We start from the raw sequence: 15,934 nt of genomic DNA, 5'->3' as shown, positions 1-15,934 counted from the left end.
TTCACCCAAGAATCAATCTGACTCTGTGTAAAAGGTCAGAGAGGGGTGAGGAGGCACTTGCAACAAATGGGACAAAATAATCAAGGAGGCAGGGGTGTCTCATTGCAGGTATACCACACGTAAACACTGATCTTCTTGAGTGGGACATATTCAGTGGACGCCAGCATAGGAAAAGCTAGTACAAGCAGCTCTTGATTTATGACCACAATTGAGCCTAAAATTTCTGTTGCTAAGCAAGACAGTTGTTAATTTTACCCCCATTTTACCATCTTTATTGCCACAGTTGTTAAGTGAATCACTGCAGTTGTTAAATTACTAACACAGTTGTTACGTGAATCTGGCTTCCCTATTGACTTTGCTTGTCAGAAGGTCGCAAAAGATGACTACTTGACCCCAGGATGCTGCAACCATCATAAATATGAGTCAGTTACCCTGTATGGCTCAGGGCCAGACTATTTACGGGACCGTCTCTTGCCGCATACCTCCCAGAGACCAATAAGATCACACAGAATTGGCCTCCTCCGGGTCCCATTGACTAAGCAATCCAGGTTGGGGGGGCCGCGGGGGAGGGCCTTCTCTGTGGCTGCCCCGGCTCTATGGAATCAACTCCCCCCCCCCCCGATGTCCATACTGGTCCCACCCTACTGGCCTTCTGTAAGGGCACAAAGACCTGGCTTTGCCGCCAGGCCTGGGGCCCATGAATTAACAATGATCATGGCCAAATTGTATGAATGGAATGCATGCATGCTGACTGGTTAGTTTAACTATGGTTTTAATTTGGTTTTATAGTTTAGATTGTACATTTGACTTCTTTTTATTGTTTTTGTATTTTAGATTGTTGTAAGCCGCCCTGAGTCCTTCGGGATTGGGTGGCATAGAAGTCAAATTAATTAAATAAAATAATAAAATAATAAAATAATAAAATAATGAATGAATGAACGAACGAACGAACAAGCAAGCATCTGAATTTTGTTCACATGACCATGGGGATACTACAACGGTTATGAGTGAAGAATGGGCATGTCACTTTTTTCAGTACCATTGTAACTTCAAATGGTCATGAATTGTTGTAACTCAGGGACTACCTGTAGTAAATATACTCCAGAGGAAAGGCCTCCAGTGCTTTCTGTACTACAAAAGATGGAATGTTTTTGACAGTAGTCTTTAGAGAGGCCTGTTTCAAATACTATACAAATATACAAAACTTTAAGGAGTGGCTGTATTCATTCCATATGCAATTAACTTTGTTGCTGACTTAAAGAGTCTTCTACGTTCACATCATATACCAAAACACAAGCTAATGAAATAAGCTGGATTCCTAAGAATGACAGTTCCCAAAAATTCCCACAAAAAAATTAAGCAAAGTTAACTCTAAGTAAGCTTAATATGTTGTGGAAGAACACTTGCTAGGTCTGGCTTGTGCTGGTTGCGCATAGAAATTTCAGATTTCAACATTTTAATAGATCACTTTCATCACTTCTTGATGTTCAAATGAGAAATTGTAACCCCATAACTCCGTCCCAGAGTATTATAATCTAATCAAAACCTAAATCCTTCATGTATCCAGTATCCTGTAAGATTTGACATTAGGAATTGCCGCACAAATCACAGTAGGGATGCAGTTTATAGGTGATTGTTCTAAGACTCTTGGTTCTTGTAGTTAGTATTACAGGTTTGAGACTAATTTCAAAGTGTAAAACATCTCCGTAGCTGAAATCTCCACTCCAGCTGTGTTACTTGATAGTGTAATGGTATGTGGGAATCACTTTGGGTGATAGGAGAGAGAGGCACAAATTGGACAACCAGGTGTGAAAAAAAGGGAATGGGGGAAGGTATGGGAAACATTTCAGATGGGACTCTCCCTAGTTTTCCAGGGAGCAAAATATCTCCGAGACCGCCTCCTGCCGCACGAATCCCAGCGACCGATTAGGTCCCACAGAGTGGGCCTCCTCCGGGTCCCGTCAACTAAACAATGTCGGTTGGCGGGCCCCAGGGGGAGAGCCTTCTCTGTGGCAGCACCGACTCTCTGGAACCAACTCCCCCCCCGGAGATCAGAACTGCCCCTACTCTTCCTGCCTTCCGTAAACTCCTCAAAACCCACCTTTGCCGTCAGGCATGGGGAAACTAAACATCTCCCCTTGGGCACGTTGAATTTATACATGGTATGCTTGTATGTGTGTATGTTAGTATAGGGGTTTTTTAAATTTTTGAAATATTTTAATTAATTGGATTATGTATTGGATTGTTTTTTCACTTGTTGTGAGCCGCCCCGAGTCTTCGGAGAGGGGCGGCATACAAATCCAAATAATAAATAAATAAATAATAAATAAATAAAAGAGGAAAAAGAGAAGAAATATCTTCAGTCTTGCAATATTCTGCTGATGTAATCTTACAATAAAGACAGAGCTAATGCTTCTGTTGGTTTTCTTGCCCGGACTGGGCTGACAGGTAGAGAGCTCAAACAGCCAGTATGAATTCTAACCCCTAGCCCCCAAAATAGCAATAGCAATGCTTTTTTTTTTTCAGTTCTCTCTAAGTGGTCTACATATTGCCTCCAACAATTTGGCCCCTCATTTTGCTGACCTTAGAAGGATGGAAGGCTGAATCAACTTTGAACCAGTCAGGATCGAACTCCTGACAGTCAACAGAATTAACCTGCAATACAGCATTCTAACCACTGTGCCACTATGGCTCAGTGTATGTATATATATATATGTTTGTTTGTGTTTGTGTGTTTAGTTAATTCTTAATAATAATTTGACAGAAAACAAGCATATATATGTATGTATGTATGTATGTATGTATGTATGTATGTATGTATGTATGTGTATATGTATAACATATGAGCCAGGGTGGCGCAGCAGGTAGAGTGCTGTACTGCAGGCCACTGAAGCTGACTGTAGATCTGAAGGTCAGCGGTTCAAATCTCATCACCAGCTCAAGGTTGACTCAGCCTTCCATCCTTCCGAGGTGGGTAAAATGAGGACCCGGATTGTGGGGGCAATATGCTGGCTCTGTTAAAAAGTGCTATTGGTAACATGTTGTAAGCCACCCAGAGTCTAAGGAGAAGGGCGGCATAAAAATTGAATGAATGAATGAATGAATGAATGAATGAATGAATGAATGAATGAATGAATGAATAAATAAATAAATAAATAAATAAATAAATATTTTTGCTGATAATGAAAAGGAAGGGAGACTACTATAGATCTATTTTGTGTTTATTTGCCTTCATCAGGTAGCCACACCCTTACTGGGATTTGAACCAGTGCCTTCGCCTTGTAAGGCCTTAGCCTCTAGGCAGCAGGCTCATCTCCTATATCAACTTGTATCAGGAAGAGCTATATGTTGTTTTTTTATAATATTTATATTATATATCTGGGGAGTCTGTCTGTAAGGCAGTAACTTTAACCTTTAGACCAGTGTTTCCCCAACCTTGGCAACTTGAAGATATTTGGACTTCAACTCCCAGAATTCCCCAGCCAGCATTTGCTGGCTTGGGAATTCTGGGAGTTGAAGTCCAAATATCTACAAGTTGCCAAGGTTGGGAAACACTGCTCTAGACCACAGGACCTCCTCTCAGCTTGTACAAGGGAAGAGTTATATGTTGTTGTTGTTTGTCAAATCACCCTGGTACACCCAAATATGGAAGGGAGCATATGTATATATATATATATATATATATATGTATGTATGTATGTATGTATGTATGTATGTATGTATGTATATGTATGTATGTATTCTTGCATTTGCCCTAGGGCTCTGCTGATTCCTACACTAGCCGCCCATCGTTGGATTCCGACGTGTCGCTAGAGGAGGAACGTGAAGGGGTGAAGCGCGAAGTGGAGAACCAGGCCCAGCAGCAGCTTGAAAAAGCCAAGGTAATGGGTGGGGTGGGCCAAATATTGGTTTTTCTCAAGGTTACATCAGGTGAGAATGATTCCCTCTCTAACAGTCCAGGTTAGCATACTGCAGCCTAGTTTGCTTGGTTGGTTTTTTTATTGTTCAGTTGCTCTGCTTCAATTATGGAATTCCCCAGCTGGTTAGATCACTTGTCATCTTTCTCTGTTTTTCCCACTCTTTCTGCCTTATTTTTCCTTTAAGCCACAGAGGATCAGCTAAACAGAGGAAGTTGTAGCAGCTACACAGCTGAATGTTATTGGCAACGCCAGAAGCTGCTGTTTGGAAGCAGAGATTAATTCCTGATAGCCCTAATGAATCCGAATTACAATTTGATTAAAAAGAAAAATATCATAAGCAGCAGAGCTGTGAGATCATGGGACAATTATGAAGAAAAGCTGCAGAATTGCCAAAAAAAGGCAGCATCTTTAAATGTCTGTAAAGCAGTGTTTCCCAACCTTGGCAACCTGAAGATATTTGGACTTCAACTCCCAGAATTCCCCACCCAGCATTCGCTGGCTGTGGAATTCTGGGAGTTGAAGTCCAGATATCTTCAAGTTGCCAAGGTTGGGAAACACTGCTGTAAGGGGTCTGTAAGGGGTGTGCATAAGTGCACAATTTTGCTTACCATCACTGTCCTACTGTTCTATTGTCTTCTATTATTACTTATCTAATGTTTTATTTGTACAAATTACCATCCTATAATTGCTTGACAAATACATAAATAAATAATAATAATAAATAAGTATGCAGAGAGCTGATGAGGAGAGATAAAAACAACAACTGAAAACAACTGCTAATATCAATCTCTTTAAAATTACTTATGTAGGCCAAAAAAAAAGGCACCATCCTTGCTCAAGTGTAAATATCATTAGATTGGAGAGAACTCTTTTTAAGATTTTCCAAAGTATAAACTGTCTTGTGGAGAGGCGGTATTATGACTATAATAGTATAACATCACACCGATCATTCACCTTTGATTTCTTCTGCTCCTCAGAACAAACCAGTTGCATTTGCTGTCCGTACTAATGTCAGCTACTGTGGCGCATTGGATGAAGAATGCCCTGTGCAGGGATCGGCCATCAACTTTGAAGCCAAAGACTTCTTGCATATTAAAGAGGTGGGGCAGGCGTTGAGCAGAAGCAGCCTGCATTTGGATTTGTGAGAGAAGACCTTGCATTGCTGCTGCTAGTGGTTGAGATGGAAAGGGGATGGTTATTTATTTTATTTTATTTTATTTATTTTATTTTATTTTTAATTTTTATTTATTTGTTATTTATTTATCTATCTATCTATCTATCTATCTATCTATCTATCTATCTATCTATCTATCTATCTATCTATCTATCTATTTATTAGATTTGTATGCCGCCCCTCTCCGAAGACTCGGGGCGGCTAACAACAATAAAAAAGACAATGTAAACAAATCTAATATTAAAATAATCTAAAAAAACCCCCAATTTAAAGAACCACTCATACATACAAGCATACCATGTATAAATTCTATAAGCCTAGGGGGAAGGGAGAAAAAATTTTCAATTCCCCCATGCCTGACGACAGAGGTGGGTTTTAAGGAGCTTGCGAAAGGCAAGGAGGGTGGGGGCAACTCTGATATCTGGGGGGAGCTGGTTCCAGAGGGTCGGGGCCGCCACAGAGAAGGCTTTTCTCCTGGGTCCCGCCAAACGACATTGTTTAGTCGACGGGACCCGGAGAAGGCCAACTCTGTGGGACCTAACCGGTCGCTGGGTTTGCAGGTAGTCCTCGGCTTATGACCGCAATTCAGACCAGAATTTCTGTTCTAAGCAAAGAACAGTTGTTAAGTGAGTCACACACCTGATTTTTACAACTGTTTTTGCCACGGTTGTTAAGCAAATCACTGCTGTTGTTAAGTGAATCAATGCAGCTGTTCAGCAAGTCTGACTTCCCCCGTTGTCTTTGCTTGGGAAGGTTGGAAACAGTGAGCACATAATTCTGGGATGCTGCAACAGTTGTAAATACATGCTGGCGCTAAGCACCTGTGTTTTGATCATGTGACTATGGGATGATGCAACGGACATAAGTACGAGGACTAGCTGTGAATCCCATTGGCCATTGTAACCTTGAATGGTCTTCTAAATCAGTGTTTCCCAACCATGGCAACTTGAAGATATCTGGACTTCAACTCCCAGAATTCCCCAGCCAGCAACTGCTGGCTGGGGAATTCTGGGAGTTGAAGTCCAGATATCTTCAAGTTGCCAAGGTTGGGAAACACTGTTCTAAATGAATTGTTGTAAGTTGAAGACTATCTGTATAGTGGTGAGTTTAGGTCAGGGGTTTCCAAAGCTTGGCAGCTTTAAGAAAGTTGCTTTCTCCAAAAAAATGTTCTCAAACTTCCCCTATGGGCATGGCATTTAGTTTTTGAAAATGAAACGGGCCTTTGGATAGGAGGCTACCAGGAAATCCCAAGGCTCCAAGCAGAAATGTCTGCAGGATCTCAAACTTTCACCAGAAGGACATGCTGTTGTGATGCAAACCCAAACCCATTTCACACAGAGGGGGCGCTCATGTATCGATACATGTACATAAGAGGTGGCGCTTATGTTGTGAGTTTGCAAAGTGCTTTCCGCATTCTCCTCCATGTGCCAATCTTCCCTGTGTGTTGAAGTACTTGTATATTACTGCCAAGAAAACAACATAGATGTATTTATGGAGATTCCAGGAGTTATCTCACTTAATTTTTGAATAGCCTAGAACTTTTGTTTCTCAATCTTGGCAGCCTTTGAGATGTGTGTGGGCTTCGATTCTTAGAATTTCTTAGAATTTTCCAGCCGGAAAGCTGGGATGGATTCCAAATCCCAAAAACTTTAACTTAAGATTTTCTACAGTTGACGTCTCCCTGTTTCTAAGTTGTCTGTAAGGGGCGTGCATAAGCGCCCCACCGTGCCTACCGTCCCTGTCCTATTGTCCTCTTTTATTTTTACTTTTTACTTACAAACTACTACTATCCTATGCATGTTTGACAAATAAATGAAATAAAATAAAAATAAATAAATAAGCTGTCTGGGGAATTCTGGGAGTTGAAGTCCAGATATCTTAATGTTTCCAAGGTTGAGAAATACTGGCCTAGAAAGTATGGATTGGGTTGCAATATATAACACGCTAACTGATTTCAAAATCTTAATTAAAGTGCAGGTGATCCTTGATTTACAACTGGTAGAGTGATAATGGCCTTGCAGAGGGTACTGTATAGCCTGTAAGGCATTCTGTCATAAAATGTCACACATTCAGAGAGAGGGAGGGAGGGAGGGAGGGAGAGAGGGGGGGAGGGAGGGAGGGAGGGAGAATGCTGTATTTTGGGTGCTTGGCAACTGTTTTACATTCATGACCTGTTGCAGCACCCCATAGCTTCGTAACTGTAATTTGCAATATTTTTTGTCAGTTTCTGGAAATTCTGGTCCCAATTGCGGTTGTAAGTCAAGGATTACCTATATTGTAAATGCAGGTCTATTTATTTCTGTATTTTATGTGCTGCTCAGTTTTAAAAAGGCTTCTATTTGATTGCAATAATAATAGGAAAAGAATAAAAGAAGGTATAACAATAACCCCATTAAAAAAAAAGCAATACCCCTTCCATTCCATTATCATGCCAGGAAGAAGATCAGTTCTTATTAACCTTGCAAAAATGTTCTGGAAGTGACAGTTCACATTGGCTTTTCTTGATCTCCAGCAGGGTTGGGGCTGACTGCTTCAAAGATATCATCTTGTTTAAACCATTATCTGTTTAACTGGATATTTCACCCAGGAAAAGAAAGAGGAAAAAGTATTTATTCAGGAAAGGAAAGTGGGGAAAGAGAAGAAATAAAAGCCAGGCTTTTAAGAGCCCTAAAAATGTAGCTGGGGTATACTTTAATTTAGGCCTAGCATCTCATTCCTGGGTTACTATATCCAGAAGATCAGCTGTTTAATTTTAAACAATTTTTATTCCAGGGATGTAGCTTCCAGTATTGGAGGAACAAATGTTTAGCTATAATGGCTACCCAACAAATGCTATGTTTAATGTATTAATACTCATACTAAAAATATATAATTAGGAAAAAAAGCACCTTCGAAGTTCTGCTCTCATCCGAATAGCAGAGAGAGGGTAGAGAGAGAGAGGGAGAGAGAGGGAGAGAGAGGGAGAGAGAGAGGGAGAGAGAGAGGGAGGGAGAGAGAGAGGGAGGGAGAGAGGGAGAGAAAGAGGGAGAGAGGGGGGGGAGAGAGAGGGAGAGGGAGGGGGAGAGAGACAGAGAGAGAGAGAGAGAGAGGGAGGGATCCAGGCGGCAGACCCTATCTTCTTTTTTTTTCTTTAACAAAAGTTCACTATCTGGCATGCACATAACTTTGTTAGCCAAGCCCAGAGTTCACACATCATGCTAAAACTTAAACCATGCTTTGCAAACCCCAAAACCCCAAACCAAATAAATCACATTATGATTGTGTGTGATGCACTGACCTTAGCCCAGTGTTTCCTAATCTTGGCAATTTATTATTTCTTAATTAAATAAATTTATATAGCAGCCCAACTCCCATGTAGAGGGCTCAGGCTGGCTTACATTGATTTTTTTTTTTAAAAATCTATTGTATAATAAGATCATTACAAAAACACTCCCCCACTCCCCATGGCAACCACAATACAATCAGATTAAGCACTTGATCAGATGTCCCAAAGGTGCTTTTTTTCAGGAGGCAACTCGACTTTCTTGTTTTTTTTCTTTTGAAGACGTTTCGCTTCTCATCCAAGAAGCTTCTTCAACTCTGACAGGATAGTAGGGAATGGAAGGATTTGTATTCCTTGCAGACAGCTGGTAATTTGCATTCTTTTAGAGGGACATTGACTACAGGATTCAGGAGCAGTACTTAGGTGACCCTGAAGACACAGATAAACCTTCAAATGCTTCAATTGCCAGCTGTCTGCAAGGAATATAAATATTTCCATTCCTCACCATCCTGTCAGAGCTGAAGAAGCTTCTTAGATGAGAAGTGAGACGTCTTCAAAAGAACAAAGAAGACCAGTTGCATCCTGAAAAGTACCTCATGATTCCTGAAAAGTACCTCATGATTCCTGAAAAATACTTCTGAAAGTACCTCATCATTCCTGAAAAGTACTTCTAAAAGTACCTCATGGTTCCTGAAAAATACTTCTGAAAGTACCTCATGATTCCTCAAAAGTACTTCTAAAAGTACCTCATGATTCCTGAAAAATACTTCTGAAAGTACCTCATGATTCCTGACAGTATCTTTTCTTTTATGCACACTGAGAGCATATGCACCAAAGACAAATTCCTTATGTGTCCAATCACACTTGGCCAATAAAGAATTCTATTCTATTCTATTCTATTCTAAACATCCCCTTTGGGACAATCATGACCTGGATGACCGAGAATCTCTACAGGGATTTGATCAGCTCTGTTTCCATTTGTAGTCATTAGGCCTGCTGAAAAAGCCATGTCTTTCAGTAAAACATCAGGGACGGGGGGCCAACTGCACCCGAGGGACAATGAAGTTCCATTAAAGGAGGGGCCACCACCAAGAAGACTCTTTTGTGGTCCCACCAGGTCACAATCCCTAATCAGTGTGATCCACAACATGCCTTGCTTTTCTGCCCTGATGGGAAGAGGTAATGGGGAGAAGTGTTGCTTCAAATGACCTGTCGTCAAGCCAGATTATAGTTTATAAGAGATTTGGCGGTGCAGTGGTTAGAATGCAGCATTGCAGGCCAAGTCAGCCCACAGCCGCTAGTTCAATCCTGGCCTGCTCAAGGTTGATTCAGCCTTCCATCCTTCCAAGGATCAGTAAAATGACCCCAATTGTTGAGGGCGATATGCTGATTCCATAAACCACCATATGGGGTGGTATATAAGTGCTATTGTTATTTAAAGGTGATAACCAATTTACACATGGTATGTTTGTATGTATGTTTGGTTTTATAAATAAGGGTTTTTTAGTTGTTTTAGTATTGGATTGTTACATGCTGTTTTTATCACTGTTGAGAGGGGCGGCATACAAATCCAATAAATAAATAAATAAATAAATAAATAAAATAAATAAATAAATATAAACAAATAAACAAACATAAACAAACAAACAAACAAACCAGCACCTTTAATTACACCTAAAATTTTACATACAATGCCTGTGGGGAGTGGGGATTTCAACGGCTACAATCCTCCACAGCAGTTGTATTATTAAGCTCACATATTTTGAAGTTATCAAGGGTTAAAAACATTAGTCTATCTTATATGCCTAAAGGTGAAGTGGAGATTAAGTCGGAGATCATGTTTATGGCTTCTCCTGTGATCTTCCCTTCAGAAATACAGCAATGACTGGTGGATCGGGCGGCTAGTGAAGGAGGGGGGAGACATCGCCTTCATCCCCAGCCCACAGAAGCTGGAGGCCATACGGCTGAAACAGGAGCAGAAAGCCAGGTGAGATGGGACAAGCATATAAAGCAGGGCTCCCCAAACTTGGCAACTTTAAGACTTGTGGACTTCAACTCCCAGAATTCTCCAGCCAGCTAGAATTCTGGGAGTTGAAGTCCACAAGTCTTAAAGTTGCCCGGTTTGAAGACCTTGTTTGTAATTTTCTTATTGAGATGGGGAGGTTATTTTTTGTTTGTTTATGGTACATGTTAGAGGTACATGAAGTCTGATGATAATTTTCATTTCGAGTAGGAATGTGTTGTAGAGGTCATCAGTAGTGTAGCATTCAGAGAATAGAGTTTTCCAGTTTAATGTTGAGAGGTGGGCTTCAATGAGTTCGTAGTTCGCTTTTTTGAAATTGAATTTTGGTGTTGTATCTGATATAGAGTGTTTAATTCTGGCAACAGAAGGAGATATAAAAAGTGTCTCTGGACATAAATTTGGGGGTAGATCATGTGTTTTTCCACACTGAAACTCTTGGCTAAGTAAACTCAGCCTCCAGACGTCTATGTGTCTTGCAAATATTTAAATGGCTTTGATGCTTCTTTTAAGGGCAACCTCAATGGAAAATAATAATTAGAGCTGGGATGGTGCAGTGGTTAGAGTACAGCACTGCAGGCTACTTCAGCTAACTGCTAGCTGTAGTTAAGCAGTTCAAAGCTCACCACCAGCTCAAGGTTGACTCAGCCTTCCATCCTTCCAAGGTGGGTAAAATGAGGACCCAGGTTGTTGGGGGCAATAGGCTGATTCTGTAAACCGCTTAGAGAGGGCTGTAAAAGCACTATGAAGTGGCATATGCAGCGGTACCTCTACTTAAGTACTTAATTCGTTCCGTGACCAGGTTCTTAAGTAGAAATGTTCTTAAGTAGAAGCAATTTTTCCCATAGGAATCAATGTAAAAGCAAATCATGCATGCAAACCCATTAGGAAAGAAATAAAAGCTCGGAATTTGGGTGGGAGGAGGAGGAGGAAGAAGAAGAAGAGGAGAGTCGGAAGAAGGTAAGGTGAGGGGAATCCAAAAAATCCAAAACTTTAAGACTTAAAAAAAGGGGGGGGGACTTTGAGGCGGCGAGGAGGAGTACGCGCCTCCAATACACCCAATGCAAGGTTGCCTCCCATACACCGGCTGCTGTTGCTGCTACCTGCTTCCTCTTCCTTCCCATGCTGAAGGGCTCCCCTCTCCTCTCGCTCGCTCGCTTTGTAGCCGGCGCCTTTCCTTCGCTGTGGTGACTCCTCGGCTGCCCAGAATTCTTATCTAGAAAAGTTCTTAAGAAGAGGTACCACTGTACTTATAAATTCTATTGCTGTTTACCAGGTCAAGAGTCAGGTCAATGTTTATGGAGTCTGAATCTGTAAACACACAAGGCCACTTTTTAGATCCTAGGGTCTTATCATGTGTTTGCTTTCCTCTCCCACCAATAGGCAATCTGGGAATCCTGCTGCTAGCAACAGGCGATCGCCTCCCCCATCATTAGGTAAAGGCCTAAGTAGAACTGACTTTTACATATCTCTGCAGATTTTTTAAAAAAAACTTGAGAAAAGGTGCACGTCGAATCACACTGCATATGATTATTATGAAAAATCCCAACTCGTCAGAGCTGGAACTGATCCACCTTGTGTGTTTCACTTGTGCACTGGAAATGGGGAGGTGGGGGTGATGAAAAAAGGGGGAACAGCTAATAAAGGAAGGAGGGTTCAGCAGATGTGAGATGAATTGTCTGGATTCTCAGAAAGAAAATGGGTGGTGTGAAGTTGGTAACACCTTTTAGGAGCAACGCAGATGCGAAATGAAATCTTCAGTAGCTCAGAGCCTTTTCCCATAATTAGCAAAATAAAAAAAAAGGTTGGCAGCTAAATTTAAATAGTGCAGAAAATGGGATATCATCGTCATTCTATTTTGCTTACCTTGGCTTGTCTCAGATGCAACATTTTCAGTGAAGTTCTAAGTACAGTGACTTCCAATTTTGTAACTTAAATACAGGTAGTCCTCGATTTACAGTAGTTCATTTAGTGACCGTTCAAAGTTACAACAGCATTGAAAAAAGAGACTTAGGACCAGTGAAGGGCTACCAAATTTTTTACTACCATACTGTGGGTGTGGCTTATGCAGGACGCCCTGCATTTTCTTTCAACATCTTTCAGTGCAAATTGGGTGCTCTGGGGTGGAGCTCCATTTTCGCTACCCCACTGCGTTCCCCCCCCTTGCTTATGACCATTGTCAGCATTTCTATGGTCACATGATTGAAGTTCAGATGCCCGACAACAGTCTCATATTTATGACGGTTGCAGTTTCCTGGGGTCATTTTTTGCAAACTTCTGACAAGCAAAGTCAAGGGGGGATGGCAGATTCAGTAACACAACCGTGTTACTAATTTTAAAAACTGCAACCACCGTCGCAAGAAAAGTCGTAAAATGGGGCAAAACTCACTTAACAAACATCTCGCTTAACAGCAGAAGTTTGGGACTCAATTGTGGTCGTAAGTCAAGGACTACCTGTAGGCGTGTGTACATGTCCTGCTGCATTTGAGAAATGATGTCAAGTATTTTCTGGAAGGAGCTACCTTGTCCTGTTGGCTGTTCCAGGAGATCATATCTCCATCCCTGCGGAACTCCCGTCCTTCACGTAGTTTTTCTCTTGCTAGTTGACAACGGTTGACAATCCCATATCTATTTTTTTTCTCTCTCTCTCTTCCAACAAGCCAAGCAGAAGCAAAAGCAGGTAAGACCGTAATGCTAGGGTTCTTTTCTTGGATGCCACTCCCTTTCTCCTCCAGACAGTTCCCAGGAAAGAATAAGGCAGGACCAATTCTGAGGCTGCCTGGTCTAACTTCATATTTGAGCAGGTTGGGATTAGTAATGGGCTGCAGCCGGAACGGGGCAGATCGCCGTTCCGGTGGCGAAAATGGAGCTGCACGCTCAACTCTAGCTGACCAGCAGGAGGGCGCATGTGTCAGCCGGAGATTCATCTTCTGTGCATGCGCAGAAGCCGAATCTTGTGCGAGGACGTGCCCCGCGTGCCCGCCAGATGCGTGCGCACCCGCCCCAGTCTCCAGGAGCGTTCCGGTAGCAGTGAAAGGTAGGAACCCCCACTAGGACACATTTGAAAGCCAAGCTCCCTGGAGTCAAAAATAAATCCTGTTCGGGAATGATGGACTTTCCTGTATTGCAGGACTTTGGAAAAGGCAGAGTAGGGCTGGGGTCTATTCATCTTACAGATAACCTGAAGCCTCCCCAACTGGGGTTTGATGCTGTAAAAATAATAATAATAATAAGTAAGTAAGTAAGTAAGTAAGTAAGTAAGGAAGGAAGGAAGGAAGGAAGGAAGGAAGGAAGGAAGGAAGGAAGGAAGGAAGGAAGGAGGCGATTGAAGGGATCCTGTCTAAAGGCAGATCACAAAATTTCTATTATTATTATTATTATTATTATTATTATTATTATTATTATTATTAATTAGATTGGTATGCCGTCCCTCTCCGCAGACTCGGGGCGGCTCAGAGCAACAATAATAACAGTATAACAAATCTAATATTTAAAAACATCTACAACCCATCATTAAAATCTTACGACACAAGCATACAACACAATTGAATGTAGCAAAAGGAAATGGATGCTGGGGGAGGTGCGAGGGGGCGATCCTGATATTTGGGCCATATGTGTAAAGCATTGGGTGAAATGTGAGGCTTGGAGACACCCCACCTCTGCCTTTACCATTTCCCCTTAATCTCCTCAAAAGCAGACTTTTAGCTGTAGGATAGGGAGGGAAGCTACTTCCTGTGACACACTCTCCTTTTTATAGACAGAGCACATCCCTCCATATGATGTGGTTCCTTCCATGCGGCCAGTGGTGCTGGTGGGGCCCTCACTGAAAGGATATGAGGTACGGGGATGGCCAAGGGGAGGAAATTCACTCCTATATTCTCTCCTAAACCCAGATATGCTAGCACTGACTGTGGTTGTCAGCTAACTCAGTGTTTCCCAACCTTGGCAAATTGAAGATACTTGGACTTCAACTCCCAGAATTCCCCAGCCAGCGAATACTGGCTGGGGAATTCTGGGAGTTGAAGTCCAGATATCTTCAAGTTGCCAAGGTTGGGAAACACTGAGCTAACTAGTGCCTTTGCTCACCTCCCAACTCACTTGCCGTTCTCTTTCCTCCAGGTGACGGACATGATGCAGAAAGCTCTTTTTGATTTCTTGAAGCACAGATTTGATGGCAGGTGAGGTATTAAAAAAATAAAGACACCTTCCTCTCCCTTTTTCCTATCTCCCACCCACCCTCTCCTAAGGTAGAAAGAACTATGGCCCCTTTCTGGCCTGAGGACTTCAACTCCCAGAATTCCTGAGCCAGCCATGCAGGCTCAGGAATTCTGGGAGTTGAAGTCCACAAGTCTTCAGGAAAGGGCCATCATTCCTCACCCTTTTCCTAAGGGCATTTAGCAGAGCTATCCTATCTTTCAGAATCTCCATCACGCGTGTTACAGCAGACCTGTCCTTGGCCAAGCGCTCGGTGCTCAACAATCCTGGGAAACGGGCTATCATTGAGCGATCTACAACCCGGTCTAGTATTGGTGAGTCCTAAATCATTGGGGTCAGTCTAGCCCCCGATTCATTTTCAGAAGAACCTCAATTTGGAGAATGTTTCTGCCACCTAGAAGTTCGATATCTTCAGGGATCAACACAATCTTTTTTAAAATTGTGCTTTATGCTATTGCTTTATAAACATTGCACAGAGATTTTTGAACTTGGAGTCATCAGTGAAATAGGCCTGGAAAATTTTATCTTATTAAAAAATACAGGCAAGCAACATTCTTCTTTTCTAAATTATTTTTGGATTCAGCTTCAGAGTTTCATAATCCACCTGAGACCTTGTTAAAGAAATTCCAAACCGAAGCAGTTCAAAAGTGGCAACGTGTTTATGAAAAAATTACCAATACTGTAGTACAGAAGTAGTTTTATAAGCATCACACATTGAAAGGCAAGGGAAATCCATCTCTCCAATTCTTATTGTTGCTGCAACTATTTCATTGGTTAGTGGTGTGGAACCAAGGTAACACTTTCAAATCTCCTGGGTAGAGTTCTGTCTTCTTTAGTATATCTCTTGTTGCTCAGGCAACTATTCCTAAAACAATATTTCCCATCTCATTCTTTGTCATTTCAGCACAGGCATTTATGCAATTGAATGGTTTATACAAACCATTTCCCCTAAGTTTCAGGAAAGGAACCATTTCATATCAACTGCAAAGAATGTTTAGAATAGAATAGAGTAGAATAGAATAGAATTTTTATTGGCCAAGTGTGATTGGACACACAAGGAATTTGTCTTGGAGCATATGCTCTCAGCGTACATAAAATAAAATATACATTTGTCAAGAATCATATGGTACAACACTTAATGATTGTCATAGGGGTCAAATAAGCAATGAAGAAGCAATATTAATAAAAATCTTAGGATATAAGCAACAAGTTACAGTGATACAGTCAACATGGGAGGAAATGGGTGATAGGAATGATGAGAAAAACTAGTAGAATAGAAGTGCAGATTTAGTAGAAAGTCTGGGAGTTATTTGTTTAGTAGAGTTTATTGGAATTTATTGGAA

The 15,934-nt window shown here is 41.5% G+C and overlaps 1 protein-coding gene across 1 annotated transcript in view; it reads left to right on the top strand.

The window, feature by feature from the left end:
• The window catches only part of CACNB3 (calcium voltage-gated channel auxiliary subunit beta 3), a 49,926-nt gene that overhangs the window by 16,915 nt on the left and 17,077 nt on the right, over positions 1-15,934 (top strand). Inside the window, exons 2-9 of the mRNA XM_070736779.1 lie at positions 3,759-3,881; positions 4,898-5,020; positions 10,228-10,343; positions 11,760-11,812; positions 13,037-13,056; positions 14,134-14,214; positions 14,496-14,554; positions 14,796-14,905. Of these exons, the coding sequence (XP_070592880.1) occupies positions 3,759-3,881; positions 4,898-5,020; positions 10,228-10,343; positions 11,760-11,812; positions 13,037-13,056; positions 14,134-14,214; positions 14,496-14,554; positions 14,796-14,905 (685 nt within the window). The remainder of the gene's footprint in view (positions 1-3,758; positions 3,882-4,897; positions 5,021-10,227; positions 10,344-11,759; positions 11,813-13,036; positions 13,057-14,133; positions 14,215-14,495; positions 14,555-14,795; positions 14,906-15,934) is intronic.

Source organism: Erythrolamprus reginae, chromosome 2, assembly GCF_031021105.1.
Source record: "Erythrolamprus reginae isolate rEryReg1 chromosome 2, rEryReg1.hap1, whole genome shotgun sequence".
In the NCBI taxonomy this organism is placed as follows: domain Eukaryota; kingdom Metazoa; phylum Chordata; class Lepidosauria; order Squamata; family Dipsadidae; genus Erythrolamprus; species Erythrolamprus reginae.
Note: the sequence above shows the minus strand (reverse complement) of the source record. Positions and strands in the feature narration are given on the sequence as shown.